The sequence below is a fragment of the Hermetia illucens genome, chromosome 3, assembly GCF_905115235.1.
Source record: "Hermetia illucens chromosome 3, iHerIll2.2.curated.20191125, whole genome shotgun sequence".
Classification (NCBI taxonomy): domain Eukaryota; kingdom Metazoa; phylum Arthropoda; class Insecta; order Diptera; family Stratiomyidae; genus Hermetia; species Hermetia illucens.
In genome coordinates, this window is record NC_051851.1 from 30,994,812 (window position 1) to 31,016,094 (window position 21,283).

The 21,283-nt window shown below is 42.7% G+C and overlaps 1 protein-coding gene across 1 annotated transcript in view; it reads left to right on the forward strand.

The window, feature by feature from the left end:
• LOC119650952 overlaps window positions 1-19,964 on the forward strand; it is a 44,507-nt gene extending 24,543 nt beyond the window's left edge. The window contains exons 10-15 of the mRNA XM_038054188.1: window positions 10,407-10,667; window positions 10,965-11,061; window positions 18,777-18,984; window positions 19,052-19,222; window positions 19,286-19,528; window positions 19,615-19,964. Coding sequence (XP_037910116.1) covers window positions 10,407-10,667; window positions 10,965-11,061; window positions 18,777-18,984; window positions 19,052-19,222; window positions 19,286-19,528; window positions 19,615-19,851 — 1,217 coding nt within the window. The 3' untranslated portion in view covers window positions 19,852-19,964. The remainder of the gene's footprint in view (window positions 1-10,406; window positions 10,668-10,964; window positions 11,062-18,776; window positions 18,985-19,051; window positions 19,223-19,285; window positions 19,529-19,614) is intronic.
• Window positions 19,965-21,283: the final 1,319 nt, after the last annotated feature.

The window sequence follows — 21,283 nt, forward strand, 5'->3', positions numbered from 1 at the left end:
AAAAATCTACTGATTGTAACTTTAAGCTCAGCTTCCTTTCAAATGCCTAGCGCTTTTATTACTACCTGAATAAATTCCACATTTGACTGCCATAACGTAGTACAGGAATGAAGGTCCTGGGGGGTAAACCCCTCCTTCCATAAAGGTTTGGGGTGCAGATTTTATCCAATATTGATTACGAGATTACTATTATTCACATCTTATTTTAGGATTATCTAGGTTTTTCTTGTCAATTTAGTTGTTACTTTACTGTTTTTATATCTTTTACTGGTCGGCAGGCATCTGTCGTGAGACTTAATCCTACGGTCCTCTTTAGACACGGATTGATTTTGTGACCACAATCAGAGCCCCGCTGAGACAAGCAACAACGGTACCAGTCTATACCAAGTGCATGGCTTAGCATTCATACTGGTGGATGCAAGAATTACCTAAATCTCTACCGAACTATGGAGTAAAGCACCCGTGTTGATACGCAACACCACGTCGAGGCCCGAAGGTCTCTTCTCGCTTGAGCATAACCACAGCCACCATGAAACTCCCACTAGGGGGGCCAACCGCAAATAACCGAGCTGTCCTCACATACAACAGGAGTTCACCCGAAGTATGTGAGTCCAGGGGCTTTCCCGGTTCCAATGGTACAAGTATACCCCTGGTAAGGTTTCCTGACCAATTTGCCACTTCAGATGAGTCCCCGTGCAGACTCGGGTCTGATCGCCCTGATTAGGCCTTTGGAGCCTACTGAATCACGGCCGGTAAACCAAAGTGATTACAGCGTCTCCCGGTGCCACCACTATGGAGGTTCTCCTCGGCCACTTGGTTTTGGTTTGGCCGATAGGGTTGCCGCCCCATCTTCCTCGCCGCTACCTCTGAGCACCTTTACTGGTCGGCAGACAGGGCTCGAGTTTTTTAATGAGAATGTTAATAAATGTCCGTTTTTGGCAATTTTCACGCCAGTCCGTCAGCTGTTACTGCGGCCAATAAATGCAGCGGCGGAGGCGAATTCATACTGGTGCCTAGGTTCGCACCTCCGATGTGCCGCCACAAAGACATAATCCCTCTTCAGATACAGTTGATTTGGTGACCGCAATTAGAGCCCGCCCTAGCTAGCACAGTGGTGCTGGTTTATTAAGAATACAAGACATTTTCCACCCCAGTCTCATGTTAGTCCATCAGCTGTTAGTGGCCAATGAATGCAGCGGCGGAGGCGAATTTATACTGGTAACTAGATTCGCACCTTTGATGTGCCGCCATAAAGCCATAATCCCCCCTCAGATACGATTAATTTGGAGATCGCAATTAGAGCCCGCCCTGGTTAGTCCAGTGGTACTGGTTTATGCAGACTTCAAGCTCATTATCAATACCAATGGACGCGAGAACTATCTATCATTGAGCCGGCAAAAGCTCACAAGGCACTCTGCAGACGATATAGTTGTAACGGCAAAAGCACATTCTCTGGGAGTATATGCTCTCAGAGGGCCATCCTGGTCCTTTTGTTAACAAAAGAACCCCAAGTAAGGTTTCGAGGCGTGGGCATACCCCGGATTCATTTATATATCGCAAGATATCCTTAAGTGGATGTGATCCTATCCGCTGCCACTAGAACAAATCAGCACTAAACAACTAACGTCTGATGCGGGACACTCAAATAGAAAATGTTCCGTGGGTCCGACTTTTTCATTACAAGACAGATACGTATCATATTGGAGGATCCGTAAACTGAACATACGTCCAGCTAGTGGCCAGTAAGAGTGTCCAGAATTCTTCTGTAAGTCTTCGTGCTTTTTCGGTAGGATAAATTCCATCGTATGTTTGCTTCGTTCTGATAAAAAAAGTTTATGTATCTAGCAGCATTAAGGCTGCCATTATGAGAAGCACGTTTCACTTCAGCTGCTGATTTCGGTCCCGGCAGGAAGGAAATTGGCCCCTCTTTTGCTAAGGCATCCAAGTTTTCATTTTCTTCTACATCACAATGACCAGGTACCGAGATTAGTTCCGTCATGTTGAATCAAGAAATAGAGTTCGCTCGGTTTCTGCATTCCTAAACGTGTTTTGAGGTGATCAAAGGACTACTGAATGTCCTCAGTGCAACCTAGCTTTCGCAACAGATTGTAATACGCCTGACTTTCAGCAGCTTCTCAATCACCCAGGATCGCATACACTTTAGCCTAAAAGGCTGTTCCATATTGCCACGAAGGAAAAGTCACGAAGTTTTTAGTTGAGAGGTAGGCTACTGTTCCAGGACTCTGTTCTATGTAGAAGACATCAGCATATCCAGGCATGTATTTTTCGGTTCGTCCTAGATAAGTATAAAAAACTTCATATCTTCTACCAAACAGATGTATGGGGACCTACAAATCAAAAGGCATGGATTCTTAGAATCAGAAGGCATTGCAAAAAATGCTTTCAGTTCTCCCAATAACTCTTTCAATGCTTTGTGCACGCTACGCCTATTGTTTCCTAAGATATCTAATTAGATTTTGAGCTGCTCTCATTGAAGTGCTCTAATTAAATAAATCCAAGAGCTGCAAATTGAGTAATGCATTTAGAGCTGCATCGAATGTTGTACTCATTACACTGGTAAGACCCAAGCATTCAATTCTTTGCAGTAAGGCGAGCTTATAGTGGAAATTCTTTTATTTCCCATTAACGCACCACACTACAGACGCATAAGCGAATATCGACCTGACAATACAGCCACGTCATGAACATAAGCTTGAGCGTATATTGGCAGATTTTCCGGTTCAGATAATAGAGTCGATCGAAATATTTCACAGAAGTGGTGATGGCATACCTCCTAGGGAAAACTTTTCGTACCTTTCGTTGTTAAGAACCGATCAACACTCACTTCAGTACAAAGCAATGTATGCATAGCATTGATCCACTCAATTAAAGTTTCATCAACGCCATGCCCTCTGCTAGCATTACAAAACTTTTGGAAAGGAGCACTGTCAAAGACTCCTTCAATGCCCACGAAAACCCCCATAGCGTGTTGGCCTTTCAGAGTTGCGTCCTCTAACTTTGAAACCAAAGAGTGATGAGCAGACTCACAGAAATATCCGCGCTGGTGAGCGTGTCGGCGTTTTCATTTAGTGGGTGCGACTTTAGCGCCTTCCCGCGAACGTGATGTCCAACCAATCTCCCCAGACATTTCAACAAAAATGATGTTAAACTGATTTGTCTGAAGCTCTTTGGATTTGAATAGTCACCTTTCCCAGGCTTAGGTATAAAGACTACTTTAACCTTCTGTCACGAGGAAGGCACGTAGCCCAGAATTAGATATCGACGAAAAATATTTCCTAGAAGTTACTTTAAGTGCTCCATACCCCCCATTTAGATCGCTGAATAGATGTCTTCTAGGTGCTCTGTAGTGTTCAAAGGACGGTATGGCAGCACACACTTTTTCATTGGTAACCATCGCTCTCGCAATGTAACAATTCCCCTTGCAACACTTCCGTATTGAGAGATCAAACCGCCAATTCTTCCCCTCCCCCCTCCCACTTTAGTCACCCGTTTTCCATGCAGTTCTAAGAGAGTCTGTACAGGATCAACTCTGGAGCTCGTCAGGATTCCATACAGTTTTCGAAGACAATCCAAATTGGCCAACTTACTCTTGCTATTCTGGAGCTGGATGGTCATCTAAAGGATTTCGCGGGCTTCCTTATAGGCATGGTCTGTTCTACCCATGGTTAAAAAATAATTGCTTAATGATCACTGTGGGTGTATTCCTCGCCAACGTGTCAGTGCAGAGTTGACAAAAATTAGGGCTACAATTGCGCCAGACGCCCTTTTCCAAAAAATGCCTACCTAACATTTTTCAACCAGAACTAAGCAGAAACTGCAAGATCATCTAATAGATTGCGTCCCCTTGTATTTGCTTCGCAGTTACCCGTCTCAAGGACGTAAGCGTTGAAGTCACTGGGAATCACTTTTGCGCTTCGTCGCCTTGCTTAACAGTAGTGTAGGTATACACCATTTATTTTCGCCCCCACAAAACCACTGGGCGACGGACCAATGCTATATTATATCGCTTAGAGGGCGCATGCCCACCAAGTCGAATCTGCAACACATACGCCGCCATTACGGTCTTTGTAGAGTTCACTTTTGATAACAATTTCCATCCCGGATTCATACAGGGACTGCGCAATCCTATAACAATATGCCTGTTATCCCGTTTTGCTGGGGTGAAAAGTTCCAGCTTTTTCCTGGATCTCTTTCTGAGACTTACTATACAAGATCGTAATGGCTGGCACCATGGTTTTGATGGTTTGGTGCACATTGTGCTCGTTCTTGATTATCTCGGACAGCTCAACCAATTTGATTCCGAACTGCAGGTAGTTCCTCCGGGTCAGGGGATGTTCTCTGTGTTTTGGTTAGAATATTTTTTTAAAAACATTTCCAACGTTGGCATTTATTGAGCGCCCCTTCAGCTTTTGCAACCTTTAGCATTGGTTCCCTTAGTCCAAGAGCACCTTCCGGGATCATCCTTCTGGAATAGATGCAGTGGGTGTCAAAAGATTATATTAATAGTATGTTTAGAAGCAAACATGTCTTATATATGGTTATCATTCACCCCTGAATAGGGTATAATGCGTCAGCCATGCTTACCCGCGTCGTTCAGGATTCACTAAAATGTGTTTCAGCTCTCCATATGACTCCCCGAAAAGCTTGCACTCCTGTTCTGTGCCATGTGCACCTGTGGGAGCCCAGTCGTCAGTCATCTTGGCATAGTGGGTTCCACTGCATGTCATAGCCAGCAACAGAACCTCACCCTTCCTCAGTGTGTGTCCTATCCGCTGCCACTTCCGTCCTCTCGTGTGCTATTCCATGAGTACCTGGCCCGTGAGACGTCCAATTTCTTCAGTCAAAATTTTATCAGGTCATAGTAGCCCTATGGCACAATTCAGCAAGTGTTTACAAAGGTTTGGAACTTTTGAATAACAGACGCAATCCCTTTCCATGCTACTCCTCTATTGCAACACAAAGAAAATTAACACGGACCACTTTCAACGAGATGTCAGTTTGAAGACAACTGCATTTCCAAATTTTAGACAAGGCTGCGAAGACGGGTCTGGTATTGTTGGCCCGTAGAGCGACATTAAGTTCCACAAAGTAGCAGAACTGTAAAAAGTGCAACGTTAAATAATTCTGCAGTGAGACGGTCTTGCCAAAAGGCTTTCCTCCGTTTAAGTGCATTGGTAGATGAGAATATGAGAATTCTATATGGAGAAGCCGCCTGTGTCCACCTGTTACGGTGACTAGCCATTTCATTCACAATCGCCAGAACTTCACTGAATGCCATATAATTAAGAACCGTAATAAAGAGTTGCAAAAATTCACAAACTTATCACCATTATCATTACGGCCGCTAAGACTGTGCTTCCCCGTCACAAGACCGAACAAGGTGTTGTCAGAGCCCACCTTGGCATTTAGATCACCCATCGCCATCACAATGTCACCTTTAAGAATCCCCTCCTCAACTGTGTGTAACCGCGCGCAGAAAGCGTCCTTCTTCACCAACCGTGGAGTGGAACCAGCCGTTATTGACACTTCGGTAACACTAAAGTTTTAATTTGTCCATCAATTTCTACCCCTTTTAGTCGCCTTTTATAACAAGTAGCGAATACGTTGAATGTGTTCTTACACGACAAGGGAGAGTTCCAGAGGACTTTATTATCAATCGCTTAGTCTTACTAAGTAGGTGTACATTAACCCTGCCGTATGTGTTGGTGTTTTACAACATTACATTACAACACGTAGTAAGTTTGGTTATAAGTGGTCTCATCTGAGGAAACCTACATTATGGATCGCTTTCTACGCAAACCTGGTATTTCCAAAAACTGCAGTACATTGGCATTGCTCTGTAGCTGGCTGCGGGCGCTGGCGTACCGACTAAATGCGGACTCCGTCCCAGCTTAATCTCCAAGTATGATTTCCACTAAGGAAAAGTTCCAGTGAACCCCCGGTGAGATGAAAAGAGCATTTAGCAGCAGAAATGTTGTTGTTGGTTCAACAGGCATTTTCCAAGTTGTGTGCTTCACTTTGGGTACCAACCCACACTTTTGTCACCACGACTACCACGGAAGTTACCTGAGGGATAGTACCATCGGAAGTTATCTGAGGGATAGTAGTGAGCCTAACGATGACCATTAAATTCACCTAGTTGCTGTTTTAAATGAAACTTTCATCGAGATGGAGCAGGCGGCACAATATCTAAGCTTAGACAAATTAACCGAACCAGGACTTAATTTATGGTGACGTACCATCAGCATGTCAATTACAAATAGGAAGATTCACCTTCAAAAGAGTTAAATCGTTTTCGAAATGAGGTCGTACTTGGAATCAAAAGTCAAGTCACCGATAATGACATGAGCCAAGGAACTTACGCTCCAGCGGTTCAGCCGGAGGAGTTTACTTTAATTTATCAAAAACTCTTGTGCTCTGCACGTCCCCTCAAAAAACCAAAGCTTTTGTTGATCTTGTCATTACTCATGTATTCTTCCGAAACTTGATCAGCAGCTATCAAGGGAGAAATCTTTCAGAAAATCATTGCCCCTTTCCCCCGGCCAAATGAAAAGGGAACCGAAAGATATTGTCCGAAAAGTCCATAAGGGGAAATATATGACACCAGAGGACAAAGTAGGCATTGCCTCTAACTGGATGACCATGACGCGATACGAACTTTTGATTATAGCAGACCCAGACCCGTCACCGCTTGGTATATTATAAGCCCCATTGATGTCCCCTGAGAATACCGATCAAGCCAGCCATCTAATAACTAAAATTTATCGGTAGTTGGGTGGTGGAGGAGGGTATTCACATCTGTTTAGTCCGTAAAGAAACAAATACAATAATAAATGAAGTTGTTAAAAAAGTATTGGTAAAAGTTGAATTTTCAACCCAATCCGCGGAGGGAGTGAAAAGTTTTTAAATGGAGATGTTTTTCTTCAAAGAGGATGAAAATTCGTGGCGGTTACCCCCTCCTTTAAAGGCTACGGCCACTCAAAGTAGCATCAACATCGTAAATTTTTAATTTTCAACCCTGCCCTGTGAGAGGAAGAAGAAGGGGAGAATATGTAAAAGAAAGAGAAAGATTCCACTTTTTTATTCTGTTAAAGAATTGCAGCGGCCACCCTTCCGTCTACAAGCCATAGGGCATGAAAGTGGGGATTTTTTCAAGTCAAAACGCGTGACTGTTTAATTTTGAACCCAATCCCTGATGGGATAAAGGAGGGTATGAAGAGAGAAATAATATTATTATTATTATTCTGTTAAGGGAAAGTCGCACCGCGTCCTTGAAGAACTATTGTGCCCCTTTTACTGGTTATAGTGTACCTGTTGATCATAATATCTCAAGCAGGCCTGTAACCATTAGGAACTTTAGTATGTTCCCCACTTCCAGAAGTTTCAGCTTTGCATCTGGTATTAAGTTTTCTCCCAGATGTATCGACCTACTCTGCACAAGTGCCGGACACTGTCCCAGGACGTGCATAGAGGTTTCGTCCTCCTCCTCACAGAACCTGCAGGCAGTGTCCGTAGATATCCCTAGCTTCCCTAGGTGATAGTTCAGCCGACAATGACCAATGAGAATTCCCACTATGATTCGGAGGTTCTTTTTGGTGAGGTTTAAGCAATCATTTGTACGCATGGGTTCGTATCCCCCAATAAGCACCCTGGACTGCTCCATTCCTGGTAGGCCCCCCCAATATAGTTCCCTCAACCGTTTCTCTTCGTTTCTTAGATTCATAGCCATGAAACCGTTTCCGATTCCACAGAAGGGTTCTGGCCCGTGTAAAGGCATCCCTGCTCCCTTCTTGGCTAGTTCATCCGCTGCCTCGTTGCCTTCCAACCCAGCATGGCCTGGAACCCAAAGTATCCAGACCTTGTTGGACGAGCCGAGTGTATTCAGTCTCTCAAGGCATTCCCATACTAGTTTAGAGTTCACCTGGTTGGACCTAAGTGCCTTGATCGCTGCTTGGCTATCGGTGAGAATAGCTATGTTCTGCCCCCTGTAGTTCCTTTGCAGATTAAAGGAAGCCCATTTGTCTATGGCGTAAATTTCCGCCTGGAATATGCTAGTGTACCTGCCCATTGGTTCAAAGTACATTTTCCTTGGACCAATGACACCGGCACTCGCTCCCTCTGCTGTGAGGAATCCGTCAGTGTACCTAGTAATCAGTTGCTGGTTTAAGCCGTATGTCGCAGCCACGCTCTCCCAGTTTGCCTTGTTACTCCAACGTGTTTCAAACTTCTTATCGAAGTGAAACCTCGTTGTCATGTTGTCCCTCGGTATCAGTAATTCGGGATACCGCCTAGAAAGGATATCAATCAATCAATCACGCCTCACTCATATTCCCGGCCATCCTGAATATTGATCTCCTTGTCTGCATCTGTATGTGCAGATGGAGAGGGGTTAATCCCAGAAGGACCTCCAGGGATGCCGTTGGGCATGTCCTCATTGCCCCACTGATACACACGCAAGCCAGCCTTTGGAGCTTATGTAATTCCCTGGCTTGTGTGCTGAGTTGGGTTCTTTCTGCCCAGATTACCGCTCCATAGGTAATCATTGGCCTTACTATTGCAGTATATATCCAAAGTAGTATCTTCGGGCTGCAACCCCATTTTTTTCCTGCTATGGATCTGCAAGTCATCAGAGCCCTCGTGGCTTTTCGACAAGTGTTTCCGACATGAGTCTTCCAGAGTAATTTTTGGTCTAGCGTGATTCCCAAATATTTGACCTCTGTTTCTCGTTTCACCTCCATATCATGTAATGTTATGGCTTTCAGGTGATCCAGCTTACGCCTCCTAGTGAATGGTACTATGGTGGTTTTGGTTGGATTGATCCGCAGTCTCACCTTCCTGCACCAGGCACTAGTAACCCTTAATCCAGTTTGGATTCTATCACATAGGGTATCTTCATATTTGCCCCTACAGATTAGAACAATGTCGTCCGCGTAGCCCTGGACTTGTATTCCAGTATTAGTTAACACGTCCAGGAGTTCATCCACTACCATACTCCACATCAGCGGCGATAGTACTCCACAGCCTTACAGCCTTGAGTGGTGTTCATGATAATAGAATTGGTACTTGTTTGTACCTCTATTTGTCTGCTTTCTAGCATTTTGCCCATCCAGAGTGCCAGAGTGTTTCCCACTCCTTTGCGGCTCAGGGCATCCTGTATCTCTGTGTGCGATGTGTTGTCGAATGCTTCGATAAATAATAAGAAATAATAAGTCTTCCTCCTGAAATCCCACTGAAAAATTCCTCCCTCCTAAAAAGTTGTGGCGCTTCAAATTGGGGTATTTTGCTGTCATCATGGTGAAGTTGGGATTCCTTACCTGACCTGCGAAAAGGGAGAAGGTAAAGATATACAGAATAAAAAGTCATGGTGCCCCGAAAAGGGACATTTAATAAGCGTAGGGTAATCATCGTGGGAATGTGCATGGAGGGTTGCAGAGGCTGGTGTCTTTTGCTCCTCACCCCCCACCCCCTTGCACTTATGCGAGTAGAACCCCATTGAACATCACCTGCTAACAAAATTATTAATGATATGAAAATAGTCCCATTTTGGTGTGCCAGAAATTTCCATAGGGAATTGTGATGAAATTACCCAACGGTATTAGAAAGGGGGACTTTTTTCTTCCGCCTACGTCTCTTAGGGGGGGGGGGCGTTGTAGGTAAACCAAACTTTGTCATGATGATATGAAAATACCCCAAATTTGAATAGCCATAACTATTTGAGGCGGGATGGGGTGATCACCACGATTTTCCAAAGGGATTTGGGAGAGAAAACCTCTTCTCCCTTCGTAGGCGCTTAGCGGGGACTGGGTTCAAACTTAAATCCTACCATTTTGCCATGCAAATATTCCCCCTTTGACGCATCGCATGAGTTTTATGGGGGGCGGATGATCGCTTCAGTTCGATTTCAAAGCAAAATAAGCTTAATAGGAAAAGTCTAATTTCTCATCCTTAAAACTACCCATCGTTTTCTTTCATCTTTGTCTTTATTGTTTCGGTTTTCTGGAGGTATGTAGATGTTTTCGTGGTACGATACTGCAAGCTTGTCTGTTGACCATCATTTCTAAGGTGTTTTATTTGAGCTCATTTTCCCTTCATTTTTGTAACGCTAAGATACAGATTCTCTATGCTTTTTGACAATAGTTGACGGGTATCTCCAAGTTCATCGTACAAAGTAACATTTTCAATTCTTTGCAACAACCAAGGCACAGTTGATTCACTCGTGCGTAACTTTTCTTTGAATATTTAGGGAAGAATTTAACCAATGAATTTACAGAATCCACAAGAAATAGAATATCTAAATGATATCTACTTGCCCTGATTATAATATTTTTTTTATATTGTAGAAATTTTACAAACTTTTTTAAAATGTCCTTCCCATATCTAAACAGTTCAAATAAGGACAGTATCAAATCATATTATATCGCATCGTCAATTAGTAATTCGACCATCAGCCAGATGCCTTTGTATTTGGCAATGTAACTGCCACTGTATCAAAGAAACAGTAAGCACATTAGTTCCTGATATGTGTGAAGAGCTAACCAACTATGAAGAATTAGAAGCTGGATTCGACAAAAAACGTTCCAACAAGCTCTCATGGGAAGGCGTCCTTTTCTGGCTGATCCTGTTCTTAATACTTTTATTGCTTTTAGGTAAGATACTTTGTAATTTTCATCTCTTATATTTTATTTTAAAAGTATCAGACGAAAGTATATAATGATGGAGGGTCGTTTTTATGCGAAGTGGAGGTTACATAACGCATACGCCCATAAACATTTAAAATTTTCCACCAACCTTCCATTATCTGCATAAAATTTAATTAAAAGACACGTGAAAACATTTAATTTTTCAATAATTAAGATATCAATAAATAATCTTTAAACATTATCTTTCACTTTTAAATGTTTTTCCCGTAATTGTCGACCAATTATACGAACTTAATTTTGAAGGATGCATAAAAGCGTGGCTTGGTTGCTGCATTGCCTGCGTTGATCGCTGGAAATATAATTACCTGCAACCCATGAAAAAATACGAGGAGGCATCCAGGTATGTACACAGCTTCACCGAAATTCATCAAAATCCATTATAAGTGCTAATTAATGCATAAAACTCAAAGAAACTAAATTGGCATGATGCTGTCCAGGGTCTCCATTACAGGGAGTTTCAAATTTCCAGTATATTAGGAGGCCGTCGCGGGCGTGTGAATCATGATTTATGCACATATGTATGTCCCAATTTATAGGCAACCATAATGCTCTGTCGGGTCTAGTCATTTTATTAACCACTAAAGAAAATGATTTGGTTAAAAACAGTGATAACTCCGTTGAAAAATATTGCAAAGTCCCCTCATATTCGGCCAACTTATGCAAGAGATGCTAATGCGTTTAAGATATGGTAATGCATTTCTATCTTCATTGAAAAGATGAAAATTTGTAATGGACACCTAAATTTCAAGATATTACGAGAAAGGGACTATCTGAAAGTTAATGTATACCAGAGAGAAGGCACGCATTAAAATTTGCCGCACATCTTCAAATAGCAAGCATCATTCCAATTTTATAGGCTAACTCAACGAGGGGCACACGCATGAGTTTATGTACCTGGACATATGAGAGTTGTATAATTTTTCATGACAAGAATGTTAATGTTATTCAGCCGAAATAGCAAACTTATCTAGTTAAATCTTCTATGCAAGTGAAAATTGGTTTACAAATAGCGAATTAAAATTTTTTTAACGTAACAGTGGATTTGGGGCAGTTAATCATCTACCTCGCATCAAATGGGTGACAAATTCTATAAAATGCACAACGGAATAATCCAAGCTAATAATTTTCATAGTCTCTGCCACTAAAGTGCTTGGTGTCCGTTCTACTTCAATAATGTTTGGCAGTCCGTTTTTTCTGTCCCCACATGCTCGAGGAGGGTGATCAGACACGAATATACCATCGGAAATGGCTCTTGCCACCAGCCTCCCCGGAAGTTATCTGGCAGCATGAGAACGGAGTGGCTTTCTTAGAGTAGGAGTGTCTCTGGGGGATGCTTTTTCGAGCCGGTTATTTTCGGTTGCCCCCAGTGGGAATACGATGGTTGTGCACATATCGCTGGCAGAAGAAAGGCTCAAGCGAGGACTTGCGCTGTGTAACTCGGGAACATTCCCCTTAACTGTATCAAAGGTGTTAGATAAGCCTCGCATCCGCTAGTATGAATGTTGAGCCTGCACTCAGTATAAACCAACACCGCATTGTCACGACGGCATATAAAGATAATTGCATAAACGATCGAAATAAAGCGGTACTGGTCTAAACTAAGTGCAGGCTCAGCATTCATACCAGGACATCTTTTCCAAAATTAAGCGGCAGCGGCAGCCTCGGAGTTGTGTAGCGCAACTCTACATTTGAGCCCACGTGCAGCTCTGTCTGCAATGTGGGCACAACCCACAAGAGAACCGGAAGATAACAATGCCACTCGCTGACAGGCGTAGAGCAGTTTCCTGCCCTGGACCGTCATCGGAGTCATACGACATAGCGAACCGGTAGGTAGAACACGCAACAAAGAGTCCCACATCGAATCGATCAAATGCGGGGCATACGTTCCGTTATTGTGACTTTCCAAGTATGTCAGTTTCTTGCGGTATTTCAACCATACTCCGTTTGACTTGAACGTGGTCCACGTAGATAGCCTTTCAACATCATCGCGACGGTTTCATCCGCTGAGACCTGACCTGACTGACCTTCTGAGACCACACAATAACAATGCATATACTCAGTACCACGCTGTCACAGCTCTTCTCATCCACGTAAGCAATGTATTCAACCACAGAACTAAACTTACCCAGCAGTTCACCCATCATCAGATTCCAAATAAATCGGCCATCCCGGTTAACAACAGCGCTCCACATTGATCCACACACGCTCGTTGACGTTCTGCACGAATTCTTTCCTACAATGGAAGCCGCTTACCGAGAGAACTATTATAACTCTCCAAAAATATTAGGCGAAGACGGCTTTATGGTTTCTTACCAGGGCAGAAACAAATCCTCAGACGGTGCTTCACGAGAATTCACTTGCCAAGATTGGAAGGCCGGCCGATACAACGGCGGCTTGGTACGCTAGATGGGGACTTAAAAGTGTCGATATTGCATCCAGATCAGGCACTTAATAAAATAAAATGGCGACGGTCACGACGAGCCGTCCCCGCTTGTGAACGGGACAAAGGCTGAAGAAAAAGAAAAATAACTCTGTTAGTACTCCTCCCGTTTGCAACCAATGTCGAAACTAATATCGGTTTGGGAATGTACTAATCAAGACCTTTCATTTGATAGCCCGATGCTCGATGAACAAAATGTGACACCCGTCTTTTGCATATATGCGACCCCCTCCCCTTTAAACTCTCTAAACTTTGCGCAGTGAGACTCATAGTTCGCATCTTTCTACCAAATTTCGTATCAATAGGAGTAACCGTTTCTGAGTTATAAGTTATGATTGACAGACAGACAGTAAACCGATTTTAATAAGGTTTTGTTTTACACAAAACCTTAACAACATGGCTGACCAAACTAAGTAATAAAATTCACCTTTGAAATCTTCAAAGATTCCAAGGACGTTTTTGCTAACACAATGGAGAACAAAGTTTTTCGCATGCATTAAAGCGTCGTCGGTGGTTCTGCCAGTTCGGCAGTATCTGGACAAGCAATGGAGCACCAGTCTATACTGAGTGCATGGCTCAGCATTCATACCTACCTAAATCTCTACCGAACTAAGGAGTACTGCACCCAGGTTGTAAACACTACTCCACGTTTGAGGCCCGAGTGTCCCTTGTCCGCCCGGATGTAACTAATAAACCGTATAAAACGCCCACTAGGGGGCAACCGCAAATAACTGGGCCGAGAACACATGCTCCTGGAATTCTCCTGAGCCATATGAACTCAGAGGGCTATTCGGGTGCCCATAGTGCCAGTATGCCTCTAATGAGGTTTCGTGGCAGAAGCCACTTCCGATGAGTATCCATACAAGCTCCGGTCTGGTCGCCCTAATTAAGCATTGCAGCAGTTTCTGACGCATCATGATCAGCAAGACAAAGGGGGGAACGACGTTACCCAATGCCCCACGTGAAGGTTCTCCACAGCCGACAGAGTTTTTTATGCAGTGCAGTTCAAAGTCAGTCTTTTACCTTCCGAATCCCTTGCCTCCATTCTTCAAGCGAACCTTTCTAGCATTTTGTAGGATTTTGCGGTGTCCTTTGTCTTCAGCCTTGCCTTTGAAGGAGGGGATACTTTCTGATTTTGATATATGTGATGGCTACTAGTTCATTGCATAAGAGGTGCAACCCTTTGTTCCATGCTTCCTGCGGCAAGCATTTCAGATACACTCCCCGTTCACGCTGCTGAAAGTTTTCTCAAACTCGGTGGATAATATGTGGTAAAGTGATTTAAATTCCACTCACTGTTCCAAAATGATCCGAATTATGTTAGTATATTTATTAGGGGACAATCCAGAGCGGAAACTAACCTGCTCTACATCGGTCAAACTTTCAAGGTGTTCCTTAATGCGTCCCAAGATGATTTTTGCTAATATCTCCGCAACAGTAGAAACCAGATAAATGCACTTCCAGTTGTGACACTCAAAAAAGTGTCCTTCTTCTGAATCTTAACCATTATCTCCTTTACCACTCATAACGAGAGATCTCAGATTCCAAGCATTTACGAATAAGTAAAAGTAGGAAGGCTGCAGGGACTGTAAGGAAAGCTTCCTCAGAGAGGGAGTGAAACCCTTCGTTTGAGTGAGAGAGAGACAAAAATAAGGTTAGTTCAATTTAGAAGAGCCGTCCCTCAGCGAATATTACTTGATTCACCATATCATCCGTGGAATTTCACTGAATAAGAAGCCTACCCTTAAAGTTCCTCATAGGACCATCGAAAGGCTTAGGACAAACTCTTTCATCATGTGTAAGGTAGCGAAATCGTTGCTATTTGGGACAGTTTCTAGATGTTGGATTTTTTTGTCGTCATACACATTACGCCACACTTCTCGTACTCTTTTAAAGTTTTGTTGAAAACAAAAACTAATTAAAGGCAGTTTATTATCTGTCCTTCCATCTGTACATCCGTCTGTCCGTTTGTCCGTCTTTTTTTTTGAGTAAGTGGAAATCTTCAAAAGACACTGGTCTAGACACAACAGTATGTGGCATTTTTATCCACTAAAACCACCCCGACTCCTCGCTCCTGCCCCGCGGAACCACCGTAAGGTATTACATCACGGAGCGGAGCCACCTCATTCTACCTTAATCACCTTTCCTCCATACGCGGCGTATGTGACCGCGTTTTTCACTATTCGTCTGCCTTTCGCAGTTTATTTTGGATTGATGCGATCATGTAGTTGACCGCATCCCAATTCTCTTGGTGGGCTACCATTTTCGCCACCAGATTTTCTGGTACCAGCACCTCTCCTCCTTGATGGCAGAAATGACTCTGTGAGTCCACCGATCCTTTCACGAGCGTTCCCACCGCTCTTGCCATCTATTTATGGATCTCTCCCTCTCAACCTCTCTCCATCTGCGATAAGGGAGAGATTGACTTCGCATTGTATATATTCGCCATCTCATCTGCCAAGATGTCAATCGACATGATTCCAAAGATGACGAATGCTGCATCATCTGAGACAGTCCTGAAGGTAGAGTACACCCTCAGGGCTGTCCTCCTGTAGACTGCACTCAGTTTGTTAGTGTCAACTGACATCCATAATTATGAGCGAGATAGCGGGAATACCAACCTTCGCCAGGGATTTCGGTATTAGATTCCAATTGGCCGAATTGAATGCATTTTTCACATCCACGGTTACTACCACGCAATATTTGCTGGTACTACCCTTTCCGTGGATTTCATCTTCGGCCAAGCCAGTAACCAACTTGATGTCATCAATGGTTGATCTTACTTTACAGAACCCATACTGCCGATTTCAAATGCCGCCTTGGCTCTCAACAACCGGGAGTAATCTATTATAGATTGCACGCTCTAACATTTTCCCTACTGTGTCCAAAAGACATCTGGGCCGGTATGAGGATGGTTCACCTGCAGGTTTTCCAAGATTAGGCAGAAGTCCCAAAAGTCCGTCTGTCCGTCTATCACACGCATTTTTCTAAGAAATGGTTACACCTGTCGGGATGCAATTTTCTGGAAAGGTTTCAACTGTGAACGCCCACGCATGCAATGAACTACTTCATTCTACTTTAAAGTGAAGGGGAGATCCCAATCATGCGAAAGGGGGGTGTAACATCTTTTTTCACTGAATAAAGTCATGTGGGGTATCAAATGAAAGGTTTCAATTAGCACTTTACGAACCAGGTATTAATTTTTGGCTGGTTGCGAACCGCGGGATTGAGGGGGTCATAAAGGCGTCACTTGAATAAAAAGGCCATTCTTAAAAACTACGCACCAGAAAATCTAAAAAATAAACCTGATGAGGGGCCTATATAACACATAGGCTCCGAAACATCCACCATAGCAATATCTGCTTAAATTACGACAATAATAATAATAATCGTTGGTCGAACGATCCATATTGGATAGGTCCTTGAAGTGTATTACAGTACTTCATCCAAGCCCATAGCGGTACACTACAGCACACTGTAGGACGCAATGTGGTCAATATTGCGCTCGCCCGAGATTATTACCCAGATTTGACGCGGTCCGACATCCAGTCACGATAACAAATTTCTCTGCCATCAGTGAGATTTGAACCTCGACCTTCCGCTACGGCAGCCCAGCGCTCTAACCACTTGAGCCATCCGGACATAATAATAGTATATTAATATACCACTCGCGTGTGTAACAATTTTGACTATTAACAATAAAGATACAAACTTCTACCTGGGCCTTTTCGATCTTCTACTTCTTCTACGGTCCGAAGTCAGTCCTTGGGTTCCCAAAACTTTTGTTCCTACTTTTATTGGCAGTGCAACTGTGTTCTCTAAGTGATGATTCAGAATAGTATGTGCTTGTCTTGTTCACTGAGAGTCCAACTATCTGTTCCGGTGTTTTCACAGTGGTCGTTTGCCCTCCACTTGACCAATGAGTACCCTTCTCGAAATTAATCTATCACCCATCCGCTCTATATGATCGACACCTCGATTCTCCGTATCTTGATACGAGTGGTGGCTTCTTCTTGAACGTGTAGGAAATATAACTCCCTGTTTTATCTAATTCGATATATACTATCCATCTTAACTGGGCCTAAAATTCTCTGGAGGATTCGGTGTTTAAAGTCATTGAATGTCAACTCTAAGGCTTAATTCATGATCCATGTCTCAATTCCATAAAATACGACTGGCAAAATAAAAATTTTGTGCAAATAGTATGGCATGCTTCCGCGGCGAATGAGGTAATTTGGGCGACTTTCTCGACTCACCATTTTAGAAACACTATTTTTCTTCCCAGATATACTTCATTTTCTACGAATGTTCCGTCCTGAGACAATTCAATGGCCGTATGTTCCGTAAAATATACATTCTCGTTAAAGTGTTGGTCTATGAAACATCGACCACCTTTTGAATGAATCCCCGATGATCAACACGTTTTTGAAGTCCTGCCCATAATAAATCCTCTCCCTACTCCTCCATAGTTGGCCTGCTTTTTAGCTATCCTTCCAATATCCATTTTAGTTTATAAATCAAGTGAGTGCCTTAATCCCACTTGCACTTGCGCAACCATGGAGTACTTCCTTTATACGAAGAGTGAACCCCAAAGAGTGATCGAAAAGCACACTATAAAGGCTTTGGAGGCATGTGCTCTGGGAAGTTTGTTTTTCGGATAACCTGCTGCACTTAATGATATCAAAAGATAAGCTGGACGTTTTTCAGAGAGCACGGTAACCAGCAGATAACCTTAAATAGCATCTATTTTCAGTTTGTTGAAAGCTACTCTGCAATACTACCTACCTTATTTGGTTCTGCTAATATATTCTTCTACCAATGAACTAATGCTGCTTCCCGAGTTGAAAAGAAGCTCCAACGCTCACACGATTTCCAATTTTGAAGAGAGCATATAAGTTAGCGATATAAGTTACAAACCCGACGAAAGCCTCTAATTCTATGACTTTTAGGCTCTAACCGGTCATGTCTAATATCAAGACATCTTTTCATTCACTTTGGTAGATGTATGGAATGGAGTATAAGGCATGTACACAGTCTCCGCTTACAATCAGACTGTGCTTCCGCTACAGTATCATCATACTTCATGCTATGCAAATGGTAAGCCTACAGCAGTAGAATAGCAGGAATACGAATACAAACATTCAAGACGACGCGCAAGCATCTCAACCGCCGACTCTGTCAGTTATAAGAGTTAAGAACTCTTTTTGCTTGATAAAGGAAAGTTATTGTTGAACGCATTCTCTCATTCCTCCCTCGAGAGAGAGAGATTTAAGACTAAGGGCCTGCTCTGTGCATATAGTACCCCAACACTCATCTCTTCTTCAAACATTTGAGAATTCGTTCCTATATTGAAACATTCTCGATTTTTCCTTAAGCAAATATTGAGATCAGCATCGGAAACAACTGGTCTCCTTTCGCTTTCGGGAGATCCAATACGAATATCATACGTTGGTTCCTTCGCCTCTCCATTTAAAGGTGAATTATTCACCCACGACAAGCACCCAGCTGCAACAATCTTTAACTAATACCCTGGCCATAGAACTCATTAGAATCCTGTTCAATTAGAGCTGAGGATCTCAATATCCATTGTTTGAAAAGTAATATATATTCCACAGATGTCGACGTTTCTTCATCAACACAATTTTCTTTTTGTGCTTCCCTTTCGTCTGCTTATGTCGTTGCTTTCAACCGTCCGAAGAGGATATGTTACAGTCTACCGCAAACTGGGAATATTCAGTAGTACAGCATACAGTTGACAGCTCCTCATATGCTTCCTCGGAATTAGATGAAGTAGAGAGCAGAGAAAACTCCTTATTTTCGCAGGTGATTTGTTATTGCTTCAATCTGGGGGTATATCTATTTATCCTAATTTTTATAATAAATATTTCAGCCAATAAAACGATCCATAGGAGGTGCGGCAGCTAGTTCGGATCATCCTGGAACCTATGCCGCTTCAGTTGAAGCATATCTCTATGATTCCAGCAACGATGAAGAAGAGAGACAAGATGCCAAGTTCGTACAAAAAGCTCTAGATGAATCCAGGAAGTCTATGAAAACCATGGTATTTCGCTTCTTAGTTCGATTTCTAATTTATGAATATATTGAGGTCTCGGTCATTTTTCAGGATGCTCATTATAGCGAAGAAATTGCTTCAAATGATGAGCATGGTCAAATGGCTGACAAATTTGTCAAGTCATTAATCGAATCGAAAATCGTTTATCGGACATTTAGAATGCCTTTAGGAAATGCATCTCTTCCGCCGAATCAGGCTTTTTCAATACGAGGATATTTCATTCCAGCTGTTGGTCCTGGATATCAATTCATTACACATACACCACTTCGACAACATTGGATGGTCTGCCCTGATGTAAGCATATTATATGAATGTTAGTCTTACTATTTCCTTTAGATTATTTTTTTCTTTTACTAATTTCATCAAATCGTATCTCACAGATCCATTGTCTACGCCCAATTATTCCACCAAGTATCCTTCTCTCTAAAGACTTCTCAAGGAGTTACGCAAATAAGCGAGAAGTCTACGAAGCTGGTGACCTTTCTGTTTGTCCTTCTATTTCTGCACCATGTATAAATGTGCTTGTCCAGGATATAAGTATGTATACCAGATCTGATGAATGCGATCAAGACGATGAAGATGAAAATGACGATGACGATGGACCAGAAGACGGATAGATGAAAATTTTATTCAATATTGGCTCTAAGGAATTTCGATTGTATTTTATTTATTTTATATGTATTATATAAGACTTATCTGATTTAAAAAATATATTTGTTTTCAAAGCGAATCTTTCGATTTTTACCTTATTATTCATTCAATCGTTGATGCCAAACTGCGGAACTTTAGAAATATTTCTGGAATCCTTCTTAACATGACCACCGACTACAGAAAATATAAGGTCTCAATTCTTGTTGCCTTATATATAGATGGTGCGATGGCCGAGTTGGTTGAGAGTCCAATTTTTGATCTCATCGCCCCGGGTTCAATGGATATTTTTGTTCGCCCTTGCATTGCGTTACTTCTGTAAACCCATGATTTACACAGCATTAAATACGTGAATTAATGTGTTGAATGTGCATATAGGTGCATAAAAAGTATCTTTAAAAATAAAATAAAAGGAAAAGTAAACAGGTAGGTAGGCCGGTATTAGTAGCCGCTCCAGAAAGCCCACTGGTGGTGCGTCTGAAGTAGGTAGCGGTTACAACAAATAAGTGCACCCCCTGTTACACTTAGAAAGAAATTCGTTGAGGTCTCTAAAGAATTGTTTTCCTAGTGTACATAACCTGGCTCTACCCTCCCCGCTCTGATCTTCCCTTCTATTCGCAACTTCGACAATGCGAAATGTATGGTATGAAGAATCGTTTGACTCTGGCTGAAAAGCGCGCTAACCAATGAAAATCGTCAAGTTAACGGAATGCTGGCGCTTTATTTTACTGAGAAAGCGTGAACAGAGAGTAGCTTTGATGCCCTCTTCTTCGGGTAGAGGGTTATCACTATTATAGGGAATGTGGATTTGTAGAATCTGCTTTCAGCGAGAAATTTTTCCGTACTGGTCTCAATCATTAGATACTCCACCCTAGTAGTTATAGTGTATCTACCGCCTTTCAGGGCATATACTGGTACAGAGGCCAAAACCCTGCCTTGGTTGAAAAAACATCATCTGTTGAAGGGAGGTATCTACCCGAAGGATTAAATCAAAAGTGCTGAGTGCTGTAATTAATTGCTCAACATAGGGTCTAACATTTCTGCCCTATGTTGGGCAGACGTGTAGCCAAGTATGAATAGATTAAAACATAACATTTCTTTCTATAAAAGATCGTACCAGCCTGATGCTCTCCACAAGACAACTTAGCCAACGCCCTCCATCCGAGTGACATGTTCCCTACTCAGTATCGGCTGCGCTACGCAGTTCTGACGATTGTCCTACTGTCGTTGCATTAGCGCCACCCCACGTTTTCTTCCGCATCATCGACGCCCGCCACCGCTGAACCACAGGCCACCCCTGCGTTGTCTTGCCACCAAAACAATTACTCCCGTGGAGGCTACCGTACTTCACCACTTCCGACGGCCCATATCGGAAGCGAGGCCAACGGAACTTTGTCACCT